This window comes from Colletotrichum orchidophilum (genome assembly GCF_001831195.1).
Source record: "Colletotrichum orchidophilum strain IMI 309357 chromosome Unknown Scaffold_25.1, whole genome shotgun sequence".
NCBI lineage: Eukaryota > Fungi > Ascomycota > Sordariomycetes > Glomerellales > Glomerellaceae > Colletotrichum > Colletotrichum orchidophilum.
The window spans coordinates 103561-124731 of record NW_019172981.1 but is presented as its reverse complement, the minus strand read 5'-3'; the positions used below and the strand labels follow the sequence as shown (position 1 = coordinate 124731).

Here is a 21171-nt window from a genome sequence, read left to right as displayed (position 1 = left end):
GAACTACCAGACAATGTGAAACTGCACGTACTCAATGGTGGCTTTGGTTAGTAATATACCCGCTAAGGGACGAGGAGGTGCCGATGGCAAAGCTGATAATCTCCTGGGGCACTGCGTCCTAGCCTTGGGTTTTCCTTCAAAGTGCTTCGTATGGATCTATCCTATGCATCGTGTACGAATCCATTGCTCAAGACCCATCATAATACCCGGTCAGCTTGGAAAACCAGAGCCTCTCTCAGGAGACTGTTAATAGATTAGCCAACTAGGTAATTTCGTACGCTATTGAGCTAATCATTTGCTTGGAGCTTGGCGTAGGCGTTCTGGAACTTGAAGGCCCCCATCCGCGCAGTGAGATACCGATGAATCCAAGGAGACGCCTATTCCCAGTGTTTGAGGTTGAGCTTAGGTGATGTATAGGCAACTTAAGTCGTAAATGGCCAATGTCTTCCAGCTGAGAGCCCACTTTACCTAAGGTATAGTAGGTAAAGGACCTTACCTTGTTGGACCCGAAGTCTGCCCCAAGAACGCTGGCGGGGTTCAGCAAGGCTTCCAGAGGGAGCGGGTTGCCGCTAAAGACGGGCAACGGGGCAGTGACAGGCAAACGGGCTCTAGCGAGTGGGTCCTGGCGGCGCTGCTCCCCTGCAACGTGCCGGGCGATCTGTGACTTCCAGGTACATCCGCCAGTACATGCGGTACGTACCGGCCCATTCCTCAGAGCAAAGTGGAAGAAAGGCAGGTCCGGTCCGCCTTGGAGCTGTCTGACCATGGCATGAACCACTTGGACGTCAACCTGGAACTACTTCCCCCTTCAAGATTCGCCATCGCCTCTCGTTCGGGCTCATCTGATGGTCTTCCAGTTCGTTGCCTCATGCGCCCGCCGTTGTCGTCTACCAGAAACGGCATCACAAGGCAGAGCCAAGCTGTGACACCTCTTTTTCCGCCTCTTACCTTCTACCACGATTGTCGCATTGCAAATATCCCGGCGGCAACAGGACGGATGTATGTATGCCATTGAGCCTAGGTTCTGCGTCTCGCCCTCGTCCCAGAAAACACCCGCAATTACTGTCGCCATCTAACGATGGTCTGGGCTGAGTCCTGACATCGGGTTCTACTCATCCTTAACTTTCTTAGTTGGTCCTCTTACGGGAAAGGGTACTTGGCTAATGGAACTTTCAGCTACACTACGAGCACGTTGTCTCGTGGCCTTTCTGCATCAGCTATATGCTCGGACGATGATGCAAGGTTAAGGTCCGAGTTGAACTCCAAGCAACCAGCAGGGGCACCCCAGCCAGCTTGCCGCCAATTCGGCATGTTTCGATCTCTGAAGGGAAAAATTATTGGCGCATTCCAAGACAATCCGCAAATAACAAACAGTTCGTCAGAATCCGAACCACAGCTGTCCATGCCTCCCTCTCGTTGGTCCCTTCCTACAAGCGGGCGACGGCCAAACACCGTCACCGAGGAGAATCATTCCACCTCAATCCTTAGATTCGACTCTCCTTTCCCGAAATCGCACACAAAGATTACGCCTCGTCTTACTACGAGCCCCTCGACGTCCCATCTGTTACCCGCGGACTTTCTCATTGACGGTACTCCAGAGCGCTTCACAGAGGTTCCGCAGGTATCGGCGGCAACACAGGAAGCTATTCCAGCAACCGTAGCATCTGAGGAAAGCTCTCGCAGACAGCAGACAGGCACAGCCAACGGCTCGGAACCGAGATTCTCTTCACATGTCGAAGATTTCTCCTTGACGAAGATGTTTGCCTCTCCCAACAACGGACTACCACCTAGCTATCAATCCAGTGCCAACCCCTCTCTGGTGGGAGGTTTCGGTAGCGATGGGCTCGATCCCGCTCCGGCCTACGACTGGGGATTGGCGCTGGATGTTGACGGATCGAACAACGAGCAGCAAACTTCAGCACGGCGTGTCAGTCATGATCACCACCAACCGCCAGCTTCCTTACCTGAGGTTCCCCGTCGAATCAACTACTACCGCGCAACAAGCGCCGATATTCTGGCCGACTTTGACTTTCCACTGCCCGTAGCCAAGACTTCTACCACAATAATGGAGGCCACGATGCCTTCTTCTTCCACCCCACCGCCACAAAGAGGCTACCTGCCAACACCAGCGTCCATTCTTGAGGATTTTGACGCGGCGCCCTTTTCGCCTCAAACCACCGGCGGCAGCTCAAGCACTGCAGCAAGTACACCGCCAATACTATCACCGCCCTCACGCCCAAGATCAACATCAAAGCTAGCATCACTGTTGTCAAACAACCCATACCTTGAGATCTTTGAACAGAAAGAGCAAGCAATGACGGTCGCATTTTTGCGCAGTCAAGAAGCAGTATCTGGATCTCGCTCCACGGATCTCGCAGCTGATGACTTTAGGTAAATATACACCTTCAAGCTCAGATCGACACCGTCTCTGGCTTGACCCATGTGATAGACCTTGCCTGAATTGGGCTTGACACCCTCTTTTTACTAAGCAATGCCTCTCAGTTCACCAAGTGCTAACAAATAGCAGCTTCGGCCAGAGGTATCACAAGGCGGCAGACACAACAGACGTTGTCGTTACTAGGCAAAGGCTACCGGCCAACGACCTGAGCGGTTCCCGAGAGTGTCCAATTTGTGCTGAAACAAGAGAAATTTCAATGTTTCCGGTCCTGAGTGTCACCCCGATGTGCACGCACCCGCCAGAGACGTGCTTGGCGTGCCTTCAAATGTCCATAAAAGCAGATCTGAACAGCAAACTATGGACTGATATTCGCTGCCCTGAATGCCGCGAGCTGCTGGAATACGTCGACATTCAGAAGTATGCAGACGAAGACACATTTGCCCGGTAAGCCACCCCAACTTCCTTCCAGTATGACAAGGTTGCTGATGGTATCCAAGATATGAGGCATTGGCTCTTCGAGCTGCTATGGCTGAAGCCGACAACTTCATTTGGTGTACGGCTAACTGCGGCTCTGGCCAGCTCCATGACACCGGCGGCGACCAACCTATAGTGACATGTTTACATTGTGGCCAGCGGTCTTGCTTTAGTCACAATGTGACGTGGCACGAGAACTTGTCGTGTGAGGAGTACGATGCGCTGCTACAAGACCCGGAGAACTTCCGCTCGCGTATTGAGATGGAGTACGACGAATTTGACTCGGCGCGACGGGCGCAAGAAGATGCCGATCGAGCGATAGCGCAAGGCCTTATGGCTGAACAACAGGCCGAGATTCAGGAGCGGGAATTCAGAGAACGCGCCGAAAGAGAGAGAGCCCGCAAAGCGGCCGCCCTAGCGAGGAAGGTTGCCGCTCGTCGAAAAGCGGAAGAAGAGCAGAGTCGAGTGACTGTGAGCCGAACGACGAAGCCGTGTCCTGGTTGCGGATGGGCCATTGAAAAGAACTCTGGCTGGTGAGTGATCTTTCGCCTACTTCGGAGCTGGGCCTCAAGCTAATTACAACATGATAGTTCACACATGACCTGTAAGTCTCGTCGTTCCTTTGAGTTGTGTCTAGACCCTTATTTCATTTCCCTGTCCCTCGCTCAAATTTGCTGTATTGTTTGTCAGACTCAAGCCAACATCATCACAGGCATCAAATGCCGCTACGAGTTTTGTTGGGGTTGTTACTCTACCTGGGAACGGGCGCACAGCGTTCGATGCCGAGGTCTTGTGCCTCCAGTCTAGGCCAGGTAGTGGGCTCCAGCATGCAATGCAAGCAAACGGACAAACGAAAAGGAAGCGGAAAAGAACAGAAACCATCTAACCTGGATGACCAATTCCTAGGTTCCAAATGCAAGCACGAGTTCTGCTATGAGTGCGGGGCGGATCATAAGCATATTTTACTCCTTGATAACAGCATACATGGCGACGACTGCCGCTTTCATCCAAACAACCTTGTCGATTGACGGTTGACGGCGCAAGACGGTCTAGCTTCGATACGTGAGATGGACACAGGTAGCAGGCATGTCACCTGAGCTGCTGTGGTTGTAGACTATTTGTATCTAGTGCAGATGGCAACTGCTATTTCACATTTCCACAGCAATGGGTTCTGATCAATTTGGAGTTTTGTATTTGCGAAATGCATTCAAAGTGGCAGATTGAACCATTCGAGGGGATCAGTCGAGCGTCTAGAGCATATGGATTTCCCATGCCTGATCTGGATGTTGCATGTTGCACGCTCACGCGTGAGCTGGATCAATGTGGGCGAACGACTGTTCATTTATTGAGTTGTGTAATTATTCTTTCGATTTGCCAAACCTGTTCTACGCCGTATCCTCTGTAGTGTTGTGTCTACCAACATTTGTGTACAAATTTGCGGGGAAAAAAAAAAAAAAGGAAATCATCAGAAACCATCCAAGTCATGCTTCTCTGCCCTAGAAATTCGCCTCCCTTCCCAACAAGCGCAGAAAACAAAGAAACATGCACGTTGAAAACATCACTGGTGAGAGACCCCTTTGGATGGGAACAGACAGAGCCCCCCCACCCCCCATGTTTACGCGGCACTCAACTCGGCAATACGCCTCTCAATCTCGGGCACCTGTCGCAGCAAGACCTCGAGGTCCTCCTTTTCGTCCTCGAGCTTCAGCCGGCGGTCGGCGTCGAGCTTGGTGAAGACAAAGTTACCCTGCCCGTCAAACTGGAGGATGCGGCTGTGGTACTTCCACAAGCTGCGACGGTGGCTGACAGTCATGAGGGTGATGCCCAGCGCCTTCGCGTTGTCGTACATGACCTTTTCCGTCTCGAGGGTGACGCTCGAGGTGCACTCGTCGAGGATGGCGTAGCGGGGCCGGTGGTAAAAGAGCCGGGCCATGGCGACGCGCTGCTGCAGGCCGCCAGAGAGCACGTCGCGCCACTCGGCCTCGGCGTCCCACCCTTCCGGGTAGAGTTCGGGGAGGTGTTCTAGGCCGAGGAGGGAGAGGATGGAGAGGAGGTCCGCGTCAGTGACGGATTTGGCGCGCATCTGGCGGAGGGAGTCTGGGTAGGTGATTTGTTGGCGGAGGGAGCCGCGGGAGAGGTAGGGGCGTTGAGGGATGTAAAAGATGTCGGAGAAGGGGGGTTTGTGGACGGTGCCGCCGTAGACGGGCCAGAGGCCGCCGAGGATACGGAAGAGGGAGGATTTGCCGCAGCCGTTGGGGCCGACGACGAGGAGGTGGTCGCCTTGTTTGAGGGAGAAGGAGAGGGCTTTGATGAGCACGTCGCCGTTGGGGGAGATGATGGGGCTGTTTTTGGAGGTGTTCGTTAGTGTTTGTGAGAAAAAGGGGGGAGGGGCGAAGTTAAGTGCAGTAGATGATGACTTACACGTTGATGAATTGAATATCCTTGCTCTCGACCACGGTACCACGGCCCTTGAGAACGGCCTCGTTGTCCTCAGTGCCCGAGCTAGAGACGAGCTTCTTCTCAAAGCGGCCGGCGCGGATGTCGTTCATCACCTCGAGGAGGGAATCGACGCGCGAGGTGTAGCCTGCCAGCTCCATGATCTCACGGTACGAGAACATGATGCGACCAAAGGCATCCGAGGCGGACAGCAGCATGCGACGGTTAGTGACGAAGCTCTCGGTGCGGTCGCCCATGTTCATGGCGATGTGGCCGGGCATCTTGACAAACACAGGCACGGAGCAGAGCAGCAGGCCGAGGGCACCCCAAAAGTACTTGATAACAAAGTCCTCCATGAAGCCGTGGTAGAAGCGGCGGCGGAGAATGTAGTTTACATGCTTAATGAGGGTGAAGTAGCCCTTGTCGAGGGTGTCCTTTTCGGCCTCGTGACCAGAGTAGAGGGCCACCTCTTCCGCGTGGTCAATGAGGCGCGAGTGCTGGAAGCGGAACTCGCCCTCGAGGCGGGCCTCGTCGGCGACGTATTTGCCAAAAGGCGGGGTGAGTGCGCGCATTACGTTTGCAGAGAGCTGGACGAGGAGGGCCATGGAGACGACGCCTTCGCCTCCTACACTACGCGATAGCGAGTGCGTGTAGATTGTCTACCGACGGTTAGTCTTTGGGTGAGACGAGGTGATCAGAGAAAGGGGGGCTTCTACCATGTCCAGAACGGGTTTCGCGAGGTTGCTAAAGAGCTCGGCCAAGCTATTTGAGAATTTGGCGACATCGACGGCAATCAGCTGGTCGGGGTTGTTTATCCGGTCGTCGAGGGCAGATATGCCGTAAAAGGTGAGCTTCGACAGGTACTTGTCGTGGATGTGCTGCGTCAACCGCGTCCGGTATTTGAGCGACAGCTCCGCTTGGTGGTAGGACAGCTGCCACGGCATATTAGCTTGACTCTATCGGCGGGTATCAGGAACCAACGCGGACGTACCATTGAGTTTGTAAACGTCGCGGGGATGGCAATCAGCATCCACCACACGATGCGCATCAGGAATTCCCGCCCGTTACCCTTGACTAAACTCTTGACAATGGCGCCGTCCATGGCCGCGACCTTGAGACTGATCAACGTCCTGACGACGAGGAAGAAGGAATGGCTGATGAGCAGCCTGGCCTCCTTGCTCCGCCATCCCGGTATGACAATCTTGAGCAAGCGCAGCAGGGAACGGAAGAAGTCGCGGTTGAGCTCGACTTTTTTGCGCTTCTTGGTCATGTCCTCATCCGAGACGGCGACGGTGGCGCGGGACTCGCGCGCGGCGGCCTCGCGGGCGGAAGCGGCTTTCTGCTCCGAGATTGCGTGGCGAATGCGGTTCGCGAGGGCGAGGAAGAGTGTGATCCAGACGGCGCGGGAGATGCGCGAGCGGTTTTGGAGGTAGAGCTGCGTGAGCTGGAGAACGAGGTTGCGGACGGTGCGGTTGGAGGGGAGCCCGACGAGGGAGACTTTGGATTGAGAGGCCATTGTGGGCGACTGTCCGGAGGAAAGGGGTGTTTGCGCGGGCGCGCCGCTGAGTGGGCGACGATACTCTGACTTCTTTTGTCGTCTTGCGATATCTGTCGAAGGAGAAGAGGGGTTTGTCGCAGTGTGGTGGTTCCGGTGCTGGTGAAGATGGACGAGATGCCGCGGCTACGTCACACCGGCAGCTGTGGGGGGGACGTCCGTCGGTTGACGCTGGGATTGAATCGTCAGCGCATTCGTCGCGGTGTTTCGATATTGGTTCGTCGGCCGCAAAGGGGGGGTCTCGTGGGGAAGGTTATCCAAGGTATTCGCAGTCAGTCAAGAAGGTGAAGACGGCGGTGTTGACAACGGCCATGGCTGATGGCGGGTGGAGGTCACACGGCTGGCAGGTCCTTCCGGACAAGGCTTTCGGTCGGGGGTAGTACCAAGTCCAGTCCCCTTCCGCTTCCAGATTCAGCGGCCAAACGTTAATTCAGCACTGGGGGTGGGATTTGGGGCTGCTGGGGAAAATGGGGGAAAGCTGGGCGCTGTGTTCTTTGTCTCTGTCCCTCGGCTCCCCGGAGTGACACTGTACAAGGGTGCTGGAGAAGGGCGGCCCGTAGCGGCGAGTGATGTGATTGGCGAACCCCGGAAAATGGTCTTTTGGTCCGTTCCCATGTGAATTGGATGCCGATGGCATGTGATTTGTGAGGTTTGGGGTGTCAGGGTCACCCTTGACCCGTGTGCCTGAGGCGCAAATGTGTAGTCAGAATTGGAGTCAGATGTGGCTTGGGAGAGAATGTACATAGTAAGACACTCACTCACCAGCCACATCGCGGGGCAACCTCTCCATCATCTTTTTTCTCTAAATTCTTTTTTACTTTCGGCTCGCCACCCCTCAACCTCAATGACTCCATCGCCGCCATCCTAGTAAGACGAGATCACGATCCTATTATTCACACACGGCCACACAACCACAAAACCAAAAATGGCCGACGACAACATTTCCATCTATGACGAGATTGAGATCGAGGACATGACCTTTGACGAGGACATGCAAATCTACCACTACCCCTGCCCCTGCGGCGACAAGTTCCAAATCGCCCTGGCCGACCTGCGCGACGACGAGGACATTGCCGTGTGTCCCAGCTGCAGCCTCATGATTCGCGTCATCTTTGACAAGGTACGGCTTTCTTCTTGCCAGTATCGAGCTGCAAAGATTCATATAGCGAACGCTGTTTGTGACTGACAAGGAGTCGTGATTGCAGGATGACCTTCCCGAGGACCCCGAAGAGGACCCCGAACCGGCCGTCGAGGAGGCTTCTGCCCAGATTCCCATCGCTGCTTGAATAAGAGAACCCTCAATTCAGATTTCTTTGAAGAGCTGCTGAGCCACCGGAAGATTGCCCAGTAAGGCCGCTCCGAGAAGCACCTCAACATGGTCGCCGCAGCCAAACCAAGCGCCGAGCCCAGCGCAGACACAGGCGCAGAAGCAGGCGCAGAAACACAAGCGCCCTTACCCGACCGGCCCTCTACCATCGCTTGGCGGTACCAACGAGGCACCCAAGCTCATCTCAGGAGGAAGGGAGGCTAGGCAACTATTTCAGAGGAAAAGAAATTCACCAAGTCGGACAAATACTCTAGCAGCCTCGCGTATCACAAGGCTCGGTTGACTTGTCACGGCACACGTTAGCCTACACGTCTGCTGCGTTGCCTCCGCCCCGGCTGAACCCCTCCCGCCCCCCTTTTTTTCATTCATTGTGGTTGAAGAGGGAAATTGGATTGTGCCGCAGATGTAACTGTCGAGCAAACATTTCTAAATGAGGATACCACCTAGGCAAACGCCGATTCAGTGACAAGCCACTCACTGTTATTTGGTCAAACAGAAAAATTGGTGCCACGCCATTTTTGTTGCTGGATATACGCTGCTCATGAGTCACGCGGTACGTGGACAAACCATGAGATGCCGCAGTTGCCAAATCATGGCCGGACTGGCTGAATCGGCATGCGTCGAGAAGGAATCTGCTTGCCACCATGGATCAAGTAGTCGAATCGAAGAAGGGAGGAGGTAGCTTATAGTGAATAACACAAATCATAAGAGCGAGCAAAGGGTATGTGAAACTATTTATTTATTTCATAAGATTAATTAGCGGTATTAATGCTATATCGTGATGACCGTTACTCATCATCGTATGCAGAATATCCAACGCCGTTGCTCCAAGCCGTGAAAAAGTCATCAAACATGTCCAAAGCAGCCGTTTGCTTCCTCATGGTTCCGTTTCAAGTAGTGTTGTGAAGAAATTTCAATCCCGCCCGCGCCTCTTCCCGCTTTCATCATTCAAGCGTAAAAATTCCATGTCCCCGCGACGCTTTTTTTGGTATGGTCTCTTACAAAAGGAAGAAGCTCGCAATGCCAAAGGCGATAAGGCCGGCGGCAGAGCTCTTGACCTTGTCGGCAGCAGCGGTGGGCACTGTGACGGGGCCCGTGGTGGTGGCGTTGGGGGATGAGGTGAAATAGGTCTGGGTGAAGGTAGAGAGGGTGGCTAAAAGAGCCCATGTTAGTTTGCTTGTTCTTTCGGGATTCGGGGCCAGAGGTAAAGAAACTCACTGTTGATCAGAGGAGGGATGACGACGGTGATGGAGGAGGCCGCTGACTCGGTGATGGTGGGAAGGGTCACGACGGGGCCGGTGCCGGTGGGAACGACGATGGGAGTCGTGACGGTGACGGGAGGGTCGCTGACGACAACGACAGTAGTCGTCGTGATGCCGCCCGGGACAGTGGTGGTGCCCTCGGGGATGGTCACAGTGGTGGAGGGCGAGGGCTCGGCAGAAACGGAAGAAGAGACGGTGACGGTGGTCGCGGGGACGGTAGCAGTGACGGTCTCGGTAGGCTCAGGGAAGACCGGGAGGGTCACGGTCGCCGTGATGCCGTCCGTGATGACAATGGAGGTGACCTGGGCGGCGGCGAGGCCGGCAGCGGAGAGGATGGCAAAGGAGCGCATTTTGGCTTGTTGTTTGGGTTACAAGGAGGAGGGGAGCTTAAGAGCCGTTGAATGGAGGTTGAATCAAGAGATATTAGTGCCGTAAAGGGAAGCGACTGGTTTCACTCGAAGGCTGAGGCTCTTGTGGACAAGTGGAGGCGGGAGTAGTTTTGAGATATGCTGAACTTCTTGTTGTGGATGAGACATAAGAGTAGAAAGACTCTGTTTGGAAAGGAGACTGGATGGGAGATATATAGTACGAGACGGAAGTGAGGGTCTGCGTGACGAGCAGAGCCTAGGCCGTACGACTACGTACGACGTATACAGAACATTGTGTGCTGCGAGTCGGTGACAGCAGTGATGCCAAGAATGGCGATTTTGCACGACATCATCTCGACGAGGGGTGCCGTCACTGGGGGTTGAGAAAGCAGAGGGTTGGTAGCCTGGTTGCCGGGGGTGGTATTGGTGGTGAGGTGGGCAGCTGTATGCGGGGCCTGGGCGAAGCAGGGAAACGCGACCTGGAAGCCTTTTGGGCCTTGAACCGTCTGCCGACCTGGACCAGACCAGACCAGACCAAACCAGACCAAACCACATCATGTTCGCTTGCCTGCAAGCACGTTGGTGCTGGATCCGGACTGGTCGCGGACAAGGGTGGGATGAGGTGGAAGCAGCCGAGCAAGGCGAAACAGGGTTGTCGTCCATCGACCCAGGAAACCAAAAGTGGAGTTGGGTGGGTAGTTCTTCGGGAAGCACAAAGTGAATGAAGGCTGGGATGACCGTGGTCAACTCTGATGGGGTGAATTGTGCCTAGTGAAATGGCTGGGGATGGCTTCACTTGCAGCAAAGAGCAACAACGGCGAAACGCAGGAATGGCACAATTGATGAGCCACAACAGACATGCGTGTTTCCCCCACCACCTCGATTTTCGTTTCACGTTGCTGACATGCCGTCTCACTGGCAGATCCAATGCACATCAGCTTATTATTCCCATGTCAGAGTTTTGACGAATACCATATCCCATGGGTATGCGCCATAATACGAAAACGCAGCAATCGGTCGCCGGGATTCAAGCCCTTTTGGCGGTCATCTTTCAAGCTCGTCCACAAAGCAGACTTCTTCTGCCCTGATCCCGGGGTAACTCACCAACCCAGGTCGACAGAACTCGACAGGAAGAGATGAGTGACGCTTACCAACGGTGTTGGTCTGCCGAGTTTCCGCAAACCTGCACACTCGCACAAGAAGCATCTCGTCATTTCGGCCCAGGATCGAGGTTGGGTGACGGAAGGCGCGCAAACACGAGAAATCAAGTAAGCACCCATTTCCCCGTATACTGCAGCTGTCCCGGGTTCTTTGCCAGTAGCGCTAGCAGGAAAGTACCCGTACCAGAGGTCGGGGGCCCAGATCAGCCAGAGGATGGCCTGGGGGAAGACCAAGTTGGCGATCCTCCGTAGCCGATGCCGTGCTCTGTTGCGTCATACGTCGACGAGGGCCAGCGGGTGCTACAGCTGGAAAGAGGAGCAACGAGGTAAAGAGGCACCGTAGCAACCGGAGACTCGTCCCGCAGAACGACCCATGGAATTCAGAGAGAATCGAGATTGGTCCAGTGAAAGTGTTGCGGGAAAGAAGCAAAAGCGGCTGTAACGGCTCCCCCCTTGTGCCTGGATTGGCCGGGCCACTGCATGGTATTGGCAGGCCTTTGGTGACGCCTCTCGAGGGCAGAGATCTCTCGCCATGAATCACATCACGCTTACCCGTTAGGGCCGTGCTGAGGATTCCCCAGGGGTCAAGACTTGAGTTCTCCTGATGGACATGGGGTGGTGGTGGTGGTGGTAGTGGTGGTAGTAGTCGGTGGTCGGGCTCGGTGCCGAAGCCAACTCGATGAGATGAACATGGCCAGTTCCCTGGAGTTGGAGGACGGGAGAGACGGTGAACGGTGAAAGATCACCACGGAAAAGAGGGAGGCAGGGACCGGGGTGAGAGGTGTCGACGCAGCAGGGGTGCCTGCCAGGTTTTCCCACCTTCGCCGGTTTCCTCATCCAGTCACCTCTTTCCCTTCCAGGTTCCTTCCAGGTTCCTTCCAGATTTTTGACATCCGTCACCGCATCACCCCAGCCACTTGCCTCCAGGCGGTCCACAGCCGTTGCAGCCAATCAAGCCACAAAAGAGACCCACCAGCCACTATTTCCTGACCTTTTTCTGTGCGACTTCAACGGCCTTCTTAAGCAGCACCGTTGTTTCTTCCACCAATCAAGGAACAATCAAGGAGCTCATCCGCGCATGGCCTCCAAGTGTCGGCCACGCCTCCGGTATGCAGATGGTTTGCGCTGTACTGTCACACTCTTTAAGGTACCGCTTGACAACACACGCATTCCCTGATTTCCTTCAAGCCTCGAAAGCCAGGAAAGCCTTGCTTTCAGGCCGCAACCCAATACCACGGCCGAGTCCTAGTCTTGCTCCATTCTCCATTCACCATGCAGTCTTCTCCCTCTGCGGAGAAGTCTACCAGCCTCACCGGCAACCCGGCTACCTAAAGCACCTACCTAGCTGTCCACCGACGGAGTCCCAAGCCGAGTCCGGCACTAAACCTGCATGTCCCGGTCTTAGATCCATACCATACCCCCTTTAGTCTCAAGTTCGAGAATGGAACAAGTTGTTTGATATTGAACAAAAATCGTCATCATTGATATCGGACTCTTCTTTTGTTTCCTTTTCTCGCCCTACTAGGCTAGACATCAGGATGTGACGAACTACCTCAAATGGTACCGTTTTACTCTCAGACGCTGTCTACCCCATACAACTTGCTGCTTATGATGATTCAACATTGGCAAACAAAAAGTTGGGAGCCCCCGGGACCGCGCCTTCGGCGTTGGGTGCAAGACTCTCCTCCACAGCCCCGGTAACCAGATCCGTGCCCTTCTTGCCACCCTCCTCCACTGCAACAATCTTCACCTCGACAAGGTTGGCACTGCGCTTGAGACCCTCAACCATGTCCACCAGCACTGCCTTCTCGTCAAACGCCAGCTTCCGCTCGAGGACGGCGCTCGCCGGCTCGCCCGTCTGGAGACGTCTCTTGAGACCCTGCACGAACGGCATGGCCTTCTTCATCTCGCCCATCTTGGCAATCTTGCCGTTGAGCGCCTTGTCGTCCACGGAATTGGTCTCGGGGCTCCACATCTCCTTGAGAAGGTCAATGTAGGCCTGCTGCCATGATGGGAAGTTTTCGCTCATGAAGACGGTGAGCTTCTTGGGCTTCTTGGGGTCGAATGACGTCTCCTTGCCCTTGGCCTTCTTCTTCAACTGCAGAGACTCGGCAGAGTTGACGTTGGAAGCCGTGACCGCAATATACTTTCTCGCTGCCGTAAGAGCCGCGTCGGTCTCCGGAATCTCGGGGAACGTCGCCTGTTGGATCGATGTAGGCTTGCCGAGAATTTCGATCCAAACTGACTCGGACCAATGGGGCGCGATAACAGCGAGGAGGAGAGCCTGGAGCTCGATGTAGCGCAGGACCAAGTCAACGTGCATCTTGGACAAGGCACTGCTCTCACGGTAGAAAGATAGGGCGTTATTGAAGCTATTGGCACATGTCAGAATTACAGGGCGTCGTGGTACTCGCCAAACTTACTCGTAGAAAGCCGCCTTCAAAGCCAGCTTGTAAGAGGTGTCGGAGTACTGCTGGATAGCCTCCTTGGCAATGACGTTCATCTCGTTGTTGAAGACCTTGTCGAAGAAGTTCCACTCGCCCGTGCGAAGTTCGCTCTTGTTCTTGACGACATCGTCGCACCATTCTATTGCTGTTAGCATGATACGCCACATGTGAGAGAATGAACATACCTCTAAGAGTGTGGAGACGGAGAATGGCTTGGTTAGCAACATCCTCCTCAAAGTTGCTGTCTCCGTTGGTATCACCAGCGTCGGCCAAACCAATACGGGCGGCGTCGGCACCAAATTTACGAGCAACGTCCTGCAGAGTCATAAAGTTACCAGTCGACTTGCTCATCTTCTCACCGTTGAGCATCAGGTGACCGTTGGTACGAATGCCCTTGGGCCAGTACTCAGGGGCGAAGATGGCGAGATGGATGTAGAGGAAGAAGGTCAAGTGGTTGCCAATCAGATCCTTTCCAGAGCTGCGAAGGTCGAGAGGGTAGAAGTACTCAAATGAACGGCGCATGCTCTCCAGGGTCTCCTTGGGAATCTTACACTCCGCGACAAGCTTCTCGTCAAGCTCGCGACGGCAGAACACGTAGTCCCAGACCTCGTCCTTCATCTGCTCGGGGGCAATACCGCCAGTGCCCTGCTCTCTACCAAAGATGTCCTTGTGGAGGTAGGGGGCAATGGTGTAGTATGCCATGTAGATGGTACTGTCACTCAGCGACTCGACGAGGAACTGGGGGTCCCAAGGCAGCTTGGAACCAAGACCGTACGATCTGGCACAGGCCCATTGGTTGAGCCAGTTGAGGACACCCTGGAAGGCGTTCTTGGTCTCAGGGCTGAACGTGTTCAGGCCCTTGCCATCAGTGTTCTCGACCCAGTCGAGGGCGGTCTTCTTCCAGGACTCTTCACCGTAGTCAAGGTACCACTGGTCCATAAGGGAAACGATGCAGTCGTCGGCGGAGCGACTGACGACCTTGCGCTCCGGCTCGGAGTAGACGAACGCGAGTCCCTGGTCAATGAGGGACTGGCGGACCTTGGGCTTGGCGGACTCGACAGGCTCGCCCTTGAACTCGCCAATGTTCATGGTTCCCTTGTAGAAACCCTCAGAGTAGGCGGTCTCCTTGGCCTTGTCAAGCTGGACAGTGTCCTTGGGGGAGGCAATCTTCAGCTGCTCGACCAAGGTCTTGGCAATCATGTCACCGGACGGAGTGTTGATGATGGAAATGATTTCAAGCTCGGCCCACTCCTGCTCAATACCGTAGTAGGCGGCCTTCTTGCGCAGATCCATGGTCATGACCCAATCGGCGGGACTGTCAGAGGGGACGGATGTGACGACACCAGTACCTTTCTGGGAAATGTCAGAGATGTACAGCACAATGGGAAAGGCTCATACATACAGTGGGTAGGATAGACTCCATGGGAAGAACGCGAACGCCATCCTTGTGGACGGAGAGGGGGGCGTCGACACGGGTACCGATAAGGGCGGAACCGTCAATCTTGGTCGTCTCATCAACAACTCCATCCGCGACAAAGAGGCCCTGGTAGGCCATGTTCCGGGCGGCACGTTCAGTCATAATGTAGTAGTCCTTCTCGGAGGCCTTGAAGACGCCGTACGTGATCTTGGGAGACACGAAAACGGCGTTCTGACCATACATTGTCTCGGGACGGAGGGTGGCGGGGATGAGGAAGACGTTCGCGTCCGCGGGAAGCTGGGACTTGAGAGCCTCCTCGGCTTTGGGTGCCCACTCGAGGACCTTCATCTTCAAGCCGGTGTACTCTTGAGGACCAACACCTTCACCCTCAGCTCGGTCGTGGTCCATGCAAGGCTGGCCATCCTTGATCGAGTAGATGGTATATCTCTTTCCAAACTTGATCTTGTTGAGCTCCTTGAGACGGATCATCTGCCAGCGAACGAAAGCATCAAAATAGGGGTTAGCCTCGGTGGTGATGAATGATCTCCGCCAGTCTGAGGCCAGTTAGCTGATGCCGTGGCTAGAGCCACCCGAAATGAGACTGACCGATTCTGAAACCAAGACTTGTGAGATCCTCTTGAGCCAGAGGGGGGAAGAAATCAAGCCAGTATGATGCATCGGCAAAGAGGTGGATCTCCTGTCTGGGGATGCCCATGGCCTCCATGATTTGGAACTGCACAGCTGTCAGTATTAGGCGACCTAGAGCCAAAATGATCGATGCACACCTGGTACTTGGCCTTGATAGTCTTGGCATTCGCTTTGCTCTTCTTGGTGGAGAATTTGGTAATGTCCTCGCGGGCCGCCTTGGCATCAGCAGGCTTGTCGTCAACGACAACCTCTTCCTCCTTGTAGCCCTCGAAATCACGGCCGAACCAGGCAACCTCATTCTTGAGCTTGTCGGCAACAGCCTTGATGGGCATACCGGTTGCGTGCCAGCCCATGGGGAAAAGAGCACGCTTTCCTTGCATACGCGCGACCTGGGAAGAATCATTAAACCGGTCCTCAATGCTTCATTGCGAGACTTCTCTTACACCAGCGGCAAACTCGACCTTGCTCACGGAGAACAAGTGGCCTGCGTGAAGTCGGCCGTTCATATAAGGGAAGGCCATGCAGCCCATCCTATATTCTCGTCAACTATAACCCTTTAATTCCTAGCCAATTGCGCCGTACCATTTGGGCTGTTGCTCGCGCAGCTCGGCGGCGGTGATGGAGTGCAGGGGGACCTCCTTGGTGGAGGGGGCGTCGACCTCGAAGATCTTGTCCTCGGACCACTTGCGCTGGTACTTCTTCTCGAGAGTGATCAAAAAGTCACGCTTCTCGGTACCCTTGAGCTCCTTGGTCTTGGAGACCTGGAGGGCCTCGAGGGCCTTGGCAGCTTCGTTGGCCATAATTGCGGGTTCTCGTTCGATTCGGTCAGGAATTGTCGGGAATGCAAACACGCAAGGCCAATTCCTGGCGGACCAATGCGTATTATGTGTTTCGACGGTGACTCTTTCGCCGGGAACTGAGAGTCACGCTGGATATCGCGCGGTCGCTTCTGCTCCTTCGAGGTAGTCGCTGTCGGGGATACTGAGTCACAGATCCAAGCGTGGGGGAGATTTCGTTGCAGCTCCGGTGTTTTTTTCGAGGCTGAGTGTGCCCCGCGATGGCTTTGGTGGTTATGGCGGGGTACTGTCGGGTCAGTGGTCACTGACCGGTCCTCTGGCATTCGAGCCAACCTTAATCGGTACGTACCCATCGAGCTCTGACCGTTCGCCGGCCCCTGTTGGAAGTGTGGCAAGTACTGCACATACATCGAATAGTGTGGCGCATGTGGCTGAGTATCTCGATGAGCTTCTCCAGTCGCGCAGAGCCCAGGCGCATATTCGGAATCCGCCTTGCCCATGCCGTCCTGGAAGTCACCAACAGCGATTGAGACCAAACCATCCACAACCATAGCCTGACCGCACCGACAATGCTTCCCACGATTGCCCGGCGAGCAGCCGAAGCAGCCGGCTCCAAGTTCACAGTCTTCACCAACCCATACCGAACGAAAAAAGTCTGGCCTCCCAACTTCACGAACCTGTCTCCCCAGTCACAGCTGCGGTTTGAGAAGAAGTACAAGAGACGCCTAGCATTGGTTTATGCGCGCCCGAGATGGAACAAGGCTGTAAAGCTTGCTCAGCTTGCCACTGTGATCGGTTAGTAAAGCCCTTCGACAAGCTTCTTGCGCTACATGCTGACCAATTCCAGGTTTTCTTGGCTGGACATTCTTCTTCTCCGAGCTTGAGTTCTTTGGCAAGGAATATAGACCATCTGAGGAGGTATATGACCTCGATGACTCCGGGCCCTGAACGATGCTAACTATGCTCGCCAGATCCGAAAGCGTGTCCGCGGTCTCTTTGGCACGATCGAAGCTGACAAACGATACGAACGTCGCAGAGATGCGCCCGAAGCACCCGCTCCCGTCGAGACGCCCAAATAGACAGACCCTCGGCCGATTGAAAAAGTACCAGCATCTGGTGGAGTTTATGGCGTTTTGAATACCCGGCGAAAAAGCCATGTGTAAAATATTGTTCGAACACAGAGTCATTTCCTCTCAGAAAGCGAACCGTCTACATCAACGTCCATGCCAGACAAAATTACCTCCCATGCCCAGTCCACTGCCCAGCCCTGCGCTACGCCCTTCGTTGACCGGTCTCTTGGCCACGGTACCTTGCGCTCGTACTCCGGAGACAATGCGATCGAGATTTGTCTCAATAACCACTCCTCCCACAATCATCTCGCCCAGTGTTGAGTGTAGCGTTTCGAAATTGAATATGAGGTCTAGCTCGCAAACGTTTTCGAAAAGCTTGTCGAGGGCCTCGACGTAGACTTGTATCAAGTCGATCAGGGCAAGCGGTGACTCTGTGGATGTGGAGATGACGATGAAGTAGAGGGTTGCATAGTTGCGGTAGGTCACGAGGGAGGGAACGTCGTTCTCCTCTTCCGACGATGAGTGTGAAGTGCCCGAGGCAGCGAGCAGCGGAGGCAGCGGGAGGAAGTTGCAGGATCCGGCCGGCCGATTTGAGACGAGGGTGAAGATCTCGGAAATCAGACGTTGCTGCATGCTCGTCTCCTGTGTAGAAACATTAGTTGGCGACGCCAGGTTCGCTCAGAGTGCTTGCTCATCCATACCAGCTGAGTATAGAACTTGGTCAGCCGAGGCTGACCCTGGCCGTTAAAGACCAGAAATGCGTTGATCATTGTGTTCTCTTTTGACGGAGCATCCCGACTTGGCGGTCGTTGATTCCGTCGAGTAGTTTCGCAGGTTGAGTTGTCCAGGTCCTTCGCAAGACGACCAGCTAATGTCCCGCCAGCCGCAAAACGCATACACACGCACTACCTTACGCTTCGCGGTGTTCTGGCTTTGGTGGGGTCAGTGCCCAGCCTTTTCCCGTAAGTGCGAATTAGCTGCCACTGGTCCGCCACTGCCACTGGAACCTTGAGATGCACGGCTCGCACCTGCACATGACTTTCTGATGTAATCATCCCTGCCGGGGCCGCTTCCTGGCCCAAGCTCGTCATCCCCTTGACCATAGATGGGAGCTCCTGCAGCTTCCGTCACACCTGCAGCAAACGTGGGGAAGCAACGGAGCTGCCTTTCACCTGCCGTCTTTTACGAAGCAAGCCACTTCTGCAATTCCCTGATCTACAACGGCCACTCGAACTCCTCTTCCAATCGACCACTCGACATCTTGATTCCTCCGCAACATCACAATCGAGTCCCTGTCCATCGCTCATCGACACCCAGAACTACCTACCATGGCTCGCAACAGCATCACAAAGCTCACCGGCGCGGCCACCCGCACCCTCCGTGCTTTCTCGCAAACCCGCCTGGCCGTCCCGCGCCGGTCTGCCCTGCTTCTCACTGCCTCAAAACCTTCAGTCTCCGCTGCTCCGGCTCGCAAGCTCTTCACGACATCGGCAGTCGCACATCGTGGCATCATGCCCGACACTGATGACCCTCAGGTCAAGGACACCCCCAAGGAAGAGGTGAAGATAAATGTCGTCGAGCTCTCAGATGCCGAGTATCATGAGTTATCCGAAAACTACCTCGATACCATTGTCACTCGGCTCGAGGAAATTGCCGATGCCCGTGAGGGAGTTGATGTCGAGTATGCTGTAAGTTGACATCCTGATCTGACTTTTCCGTTATTGTATCCACCGTCGCCCTTATGCGAAGCTCAGGGTTTGTCTAAGCAACGAAGCGCTGACTGTTGATGATACAGGCTGGAGTTCTGACCATTACCTTCCCGGATGCTGGTACCTACGTGATCAACAAGCAGCCCCCGAACAAGCAGATCTGGCTCTCATCACCCGTGTCTGGGCCTAAGCGCTACGACTGGGTTGTCGTCGGCGATTCGCAGAACGACAAGGAGGGCACTGCCTCTGGAGCCTGGATCTACACCCGCGATGGCAGCAGTCTGGACGAGGTTTTCCTCAAGGAGCTTGACATCGACTTCAGCATAGCTCCATCGACCTACGGCGAGAACCAGTCCTAGTACGGCAAATGCGGTTCCACTGGGAACGATGTTCACCAGATGTGAACTCATATAGGGGCAGAAGCCTTTTTGTTTCTCTTTGACATGGGCGTGTGCAACGCATCAAGCTCTTGAATGTATTCTAGATGACAACAAGGAGTTCGTAGGGTGGTTTTAGCTAGGGATTGGCAGCAAGCGCCCTCACTGAGAGGAGGCGATCCCGAAAGGTCGACATCTAGGCCTTTGTACACAAACCTGGTAAAGTAGGTGCTCAAACGCGCAATCCGGCCCAGGATCGCGGTGAGGCTATGAAGTGCTGTACTTGAAAGGGCGTCGAATGTGATGTGACAGTGCAATGTGCCAAAAGTTGCGTGAATGTTTGGATTGGATCTCGATCTATTTACGGTATAATCATGTTCCCGTTCAATTTCTCATCCATATGATTTGGTTGTAAAATGATAAAAACCGCTTCACTGCTGCCCTGTTCCAAACTACCATCTCACGTATTATAACACTATTCATCATACTCATGGGCAACAGTCTTTGCGGCGGGAGTCTTTCTCACAGAGTCCGACTCTTGGTAATAATGCGTAAGCGAAAGTACGGCTTAGCGAGGGTATCGTGGGTCTCATTCCAATTTCGTTCATCAGACTCGGCGAGGCGCCATCCATTTCGCCCTTCGTCCTCACCCGCCCCGGCAGCGTCGCGGCGTTGGTGTTACGCGGGCATCTCGTGCCGCTCAACGGGAGCGGGAAGTTCCACCGGCGGGCCTTCCCGTGTCTCGGGCATCTCGTGTACGGCTCTCGGTGCTGGCAGTTCGACGGTCTCCCCCGTGTTTTGGGCCATCATCATGGCGGCGTCGTCGGGCTTCTCCGGATCCTCCATGACGGTGTCGAGTGCTTCATCGCGAGCGGCCAGCTTTCGAGCTCTCCTCCTGTTCCAGAACCAGACGAGGGCGACGACGAAGAAGACGAGGCCGGAGGTGGCGCCCACGGTGATGCCGATAATCTGCCCCGGTGCGAGACCGGACTGCTGCAGAATGTTGTCGGGGAAGGGCGACGAGTCGGAGGTGGTGCCGCCCGTGGGCGTGGGCGTGAATGTGACGGTTCGTCCTCCTTCCGTCACCGTCACGGCGGTCGGGACCGTGAAGCCAGGGCCGAACCTGGATGTTGGGAATGGGAGCGACATGCTGGGCCGCACAAAGGTTAGGGATGGGAATGGCTGCGCCAGCTTGGAGAAGCTGGTGTGGGTTGTTTTTTGTTTAAAAAGTGGGAAGACGGAGGAGGATTCATCAGAAAAGGAAAAAGATGCAAAATTAGAAAGCTACGCTTTGCGAAACTTTTGCCCCCATTTCCTTTTTTTTTCCATTCATTCATTCCCTCTTCTTCTTGGTTTTTTTCGTCGCCTTCAAGCCCTCGGTGTCATGGGCGCGGGAGGCGCAGACCTTTTTGATAAAGTCCCCATGTCAAGTCCGACGGCCATGGCGTAATTTCTGGGCGTTTTGGCGCCCCGGGTTTTGGAATGGGGTAGGACATGCATATGCAGGAGCGAGCGAGTGAGAGGGAGAGTGAGAGTGAGATGAGGTACTGTGCGGTAAGGTGAGAGGTGACTTGAGGTGAGGTGAGGTACGCGAGGTGGTGTGGTTGAGCGCTGCACCGACTCCCGGGCGTTCTGGCCGCCAGGTGAGACGGAGGGGGGAGAGGACCACACGTCAGATCGCGAGGCCGTGTGTTTTTTTCCGTCACCTTTAGCTTCCTTCCCCCTT

General features: G+C 54.8%; 9 protein-coding genes across 9 annotated transcripts; 4 read left to right on the top strand and 5 right to left on the bottom strand.

Annotated features, from left to right (window-relative positions):
• Positions 1 to 1309: 1309 nt before the first annotated feature.
• CORC01_03988 (uncharacterized protein) lies at positions 1310 to 3900 on the top strand (the record flags this gene model as incomplete). Its single annotated transcript, XM_022615637.1, has 5 exons — positions 1310 to 2391; positions 2528 to 2842; positions 2896 to 3405; positions 3463 to 3476; positions 3680 to 3900. The coding sequence occupies 5 exons, from the start codon at positions 1310 to 1312 to the stop codon at positions 3898 to 3900; spliced, it is 2142 nt and encodes a 713-aa protein (XP_022477814.1).
• Positions 3901 to 4487: 587 nt separating this feature from the next.
• CORC01_03987 (ABC transporter transmembrane region 2) lies at positions 4488 to 6824 on the bottom strand (the record flags this gene model as incomplete). The annotated part of the gene is made up of 4 exons (XM_022615636.1): positions 4488 to 5214; positions 5294 to 5967; positions 6025 to 6240; positions 6300 to 6824. 4 exons carry the CDS (start codon positions 6822 to 6824, stop codon positions 4488 to 4490), a joined length of 2142 nt encoding a protein of 713 aa, XP_022477813.1.
• Positions 6825 to 7788: 964 nt separating this feature from the next.
• On the top strand, positions 7789 to 8149 carry CORC01_03986 (CSL zinc finger; the record flags this gene model as incomplete). Its single annotated transcript, XM_022615635.1, has 2 exons — positions 7789 to 7983; positions 8069 to 8149. The coding sequence occupies 2 exons, from the start codon at positions 7789 to 7791 to the stop codon at positions 8147 to 8149; spliced, it is 276 nt and encodes a 91-aa protein (XP_022477812.1).
• A 1039-nt stretch (positions 8150 to 9188) lies between these two features.
• Positions 9189 to 9802, bottom strand: CORC01_03985 (uncharacterized protein; the record flags this gene model as incomplete). Its single annotated transcript, XM_022615634.1, has 2 exons — positions 9189 to 9343; positions 9409 to 9802. The coding sequence occupies 2 exons, from the start codon at positions 9800 to 9802 to the stop codon at positions 9189 to 9191; spliced, it is 549 nt and encodes a 182-aa protein (XP_022477811.1).
• Positions 9803 to 12586: 2784 nt separating this feature from the next.
• Positions 12587 to 16292, bottom strand: CORC01_03984 (leucyl-tRNA synthetase; the record flags this gene model as incomplete). The annotated part of the gene is made up of 8 exons (XM_022615633.1): positions 12587 to 13352; positions 13404 to 13566; positions 13613 to 14780; positions 14830 to 15398; positions 15451 to 15577; positions 15630 to 15881; positions 15936 to 16023; positions 16075 to 16292. The coding sequence occupies 8 exons, from the start codon at positions 16290 to 16292 to the stop codon at positions 12587 to 12589; spliced, it is 3351 nt and encodes a 1116-aa protein (XP_022477810.1).
• Positions 16293 to 16858: 566 nt separating this feature from the next.
• Positions 16859 to 17368, top strand: CORC01_03983 (uncharacterized protein; the record flags this gene model as incomplete). Its single annotated transcript, XM_022615632.1, has 3 exons — positions 16859 to 17084; positions 17137 to 17207; positions 17261 to 17368. The coding sequence occupies 3 exons, from the start codon at positions 16859 to 16861 to the stop codon at positions 17366 to 17368; spliced, it is 405 nt and encodes a 134-aa protein (XP_022477809.1).
• A 135-nt stretch (positions 17369 to 17503) lies between these two features.
• CORC01_03982 (uncharacterized protein) lies at positions 17504 to 18129 on the bottom strand (the record flags this gene model as incomplete). The annotated part of the gene is made up of 2 exons (XM_022615631.1): positions 17504 to 18001; positions 18061 to 18129. 2 exons carry the CDS (start codon positions 18127 to 18129, stop codon positions 17504 to 17506), a joined length of 567 nt encoding a protein of 188 aa, XP_022477808.1.
• A 558-nt stretch (positions 18130 to 18687) lies between these two features.
• Positions 18688 to 19427, top strand: CORC01_03981 (frataxin; the record flags this gene model as incomplete). Its single annotated transcript, XM_022615630.1, has 2 exons — positions 18688 to 19047; positions 19155 to 19427. 2 exons carry the CDS (start codon positions 18688 to 18690, stop codon positions 19425 to 19427), a joined length of 633 nt encoding a protein of 210 aa, XP_022477807.1.
• Positions 19428 to 20123: 696 nt separating this feature from the next.
• CORC01_03980 (uncharacterized protein) lies at positions 20124 to 20594 on the bottom strand (the record flags this gene model as incomplete). Its single annotated transcript, XM_022615629.1, has 1 exon — positions 20124 to 20594. One exon carries the CDS (start codon positions 20592 to 20594, stop codon positions 20124 to 20126), a length of 471 nt encoding a protein of 156 aa, XP_022477806.1.
• Between the last annotated feature and the right edge of the window lie 577 nt (positions 20595 to 21171).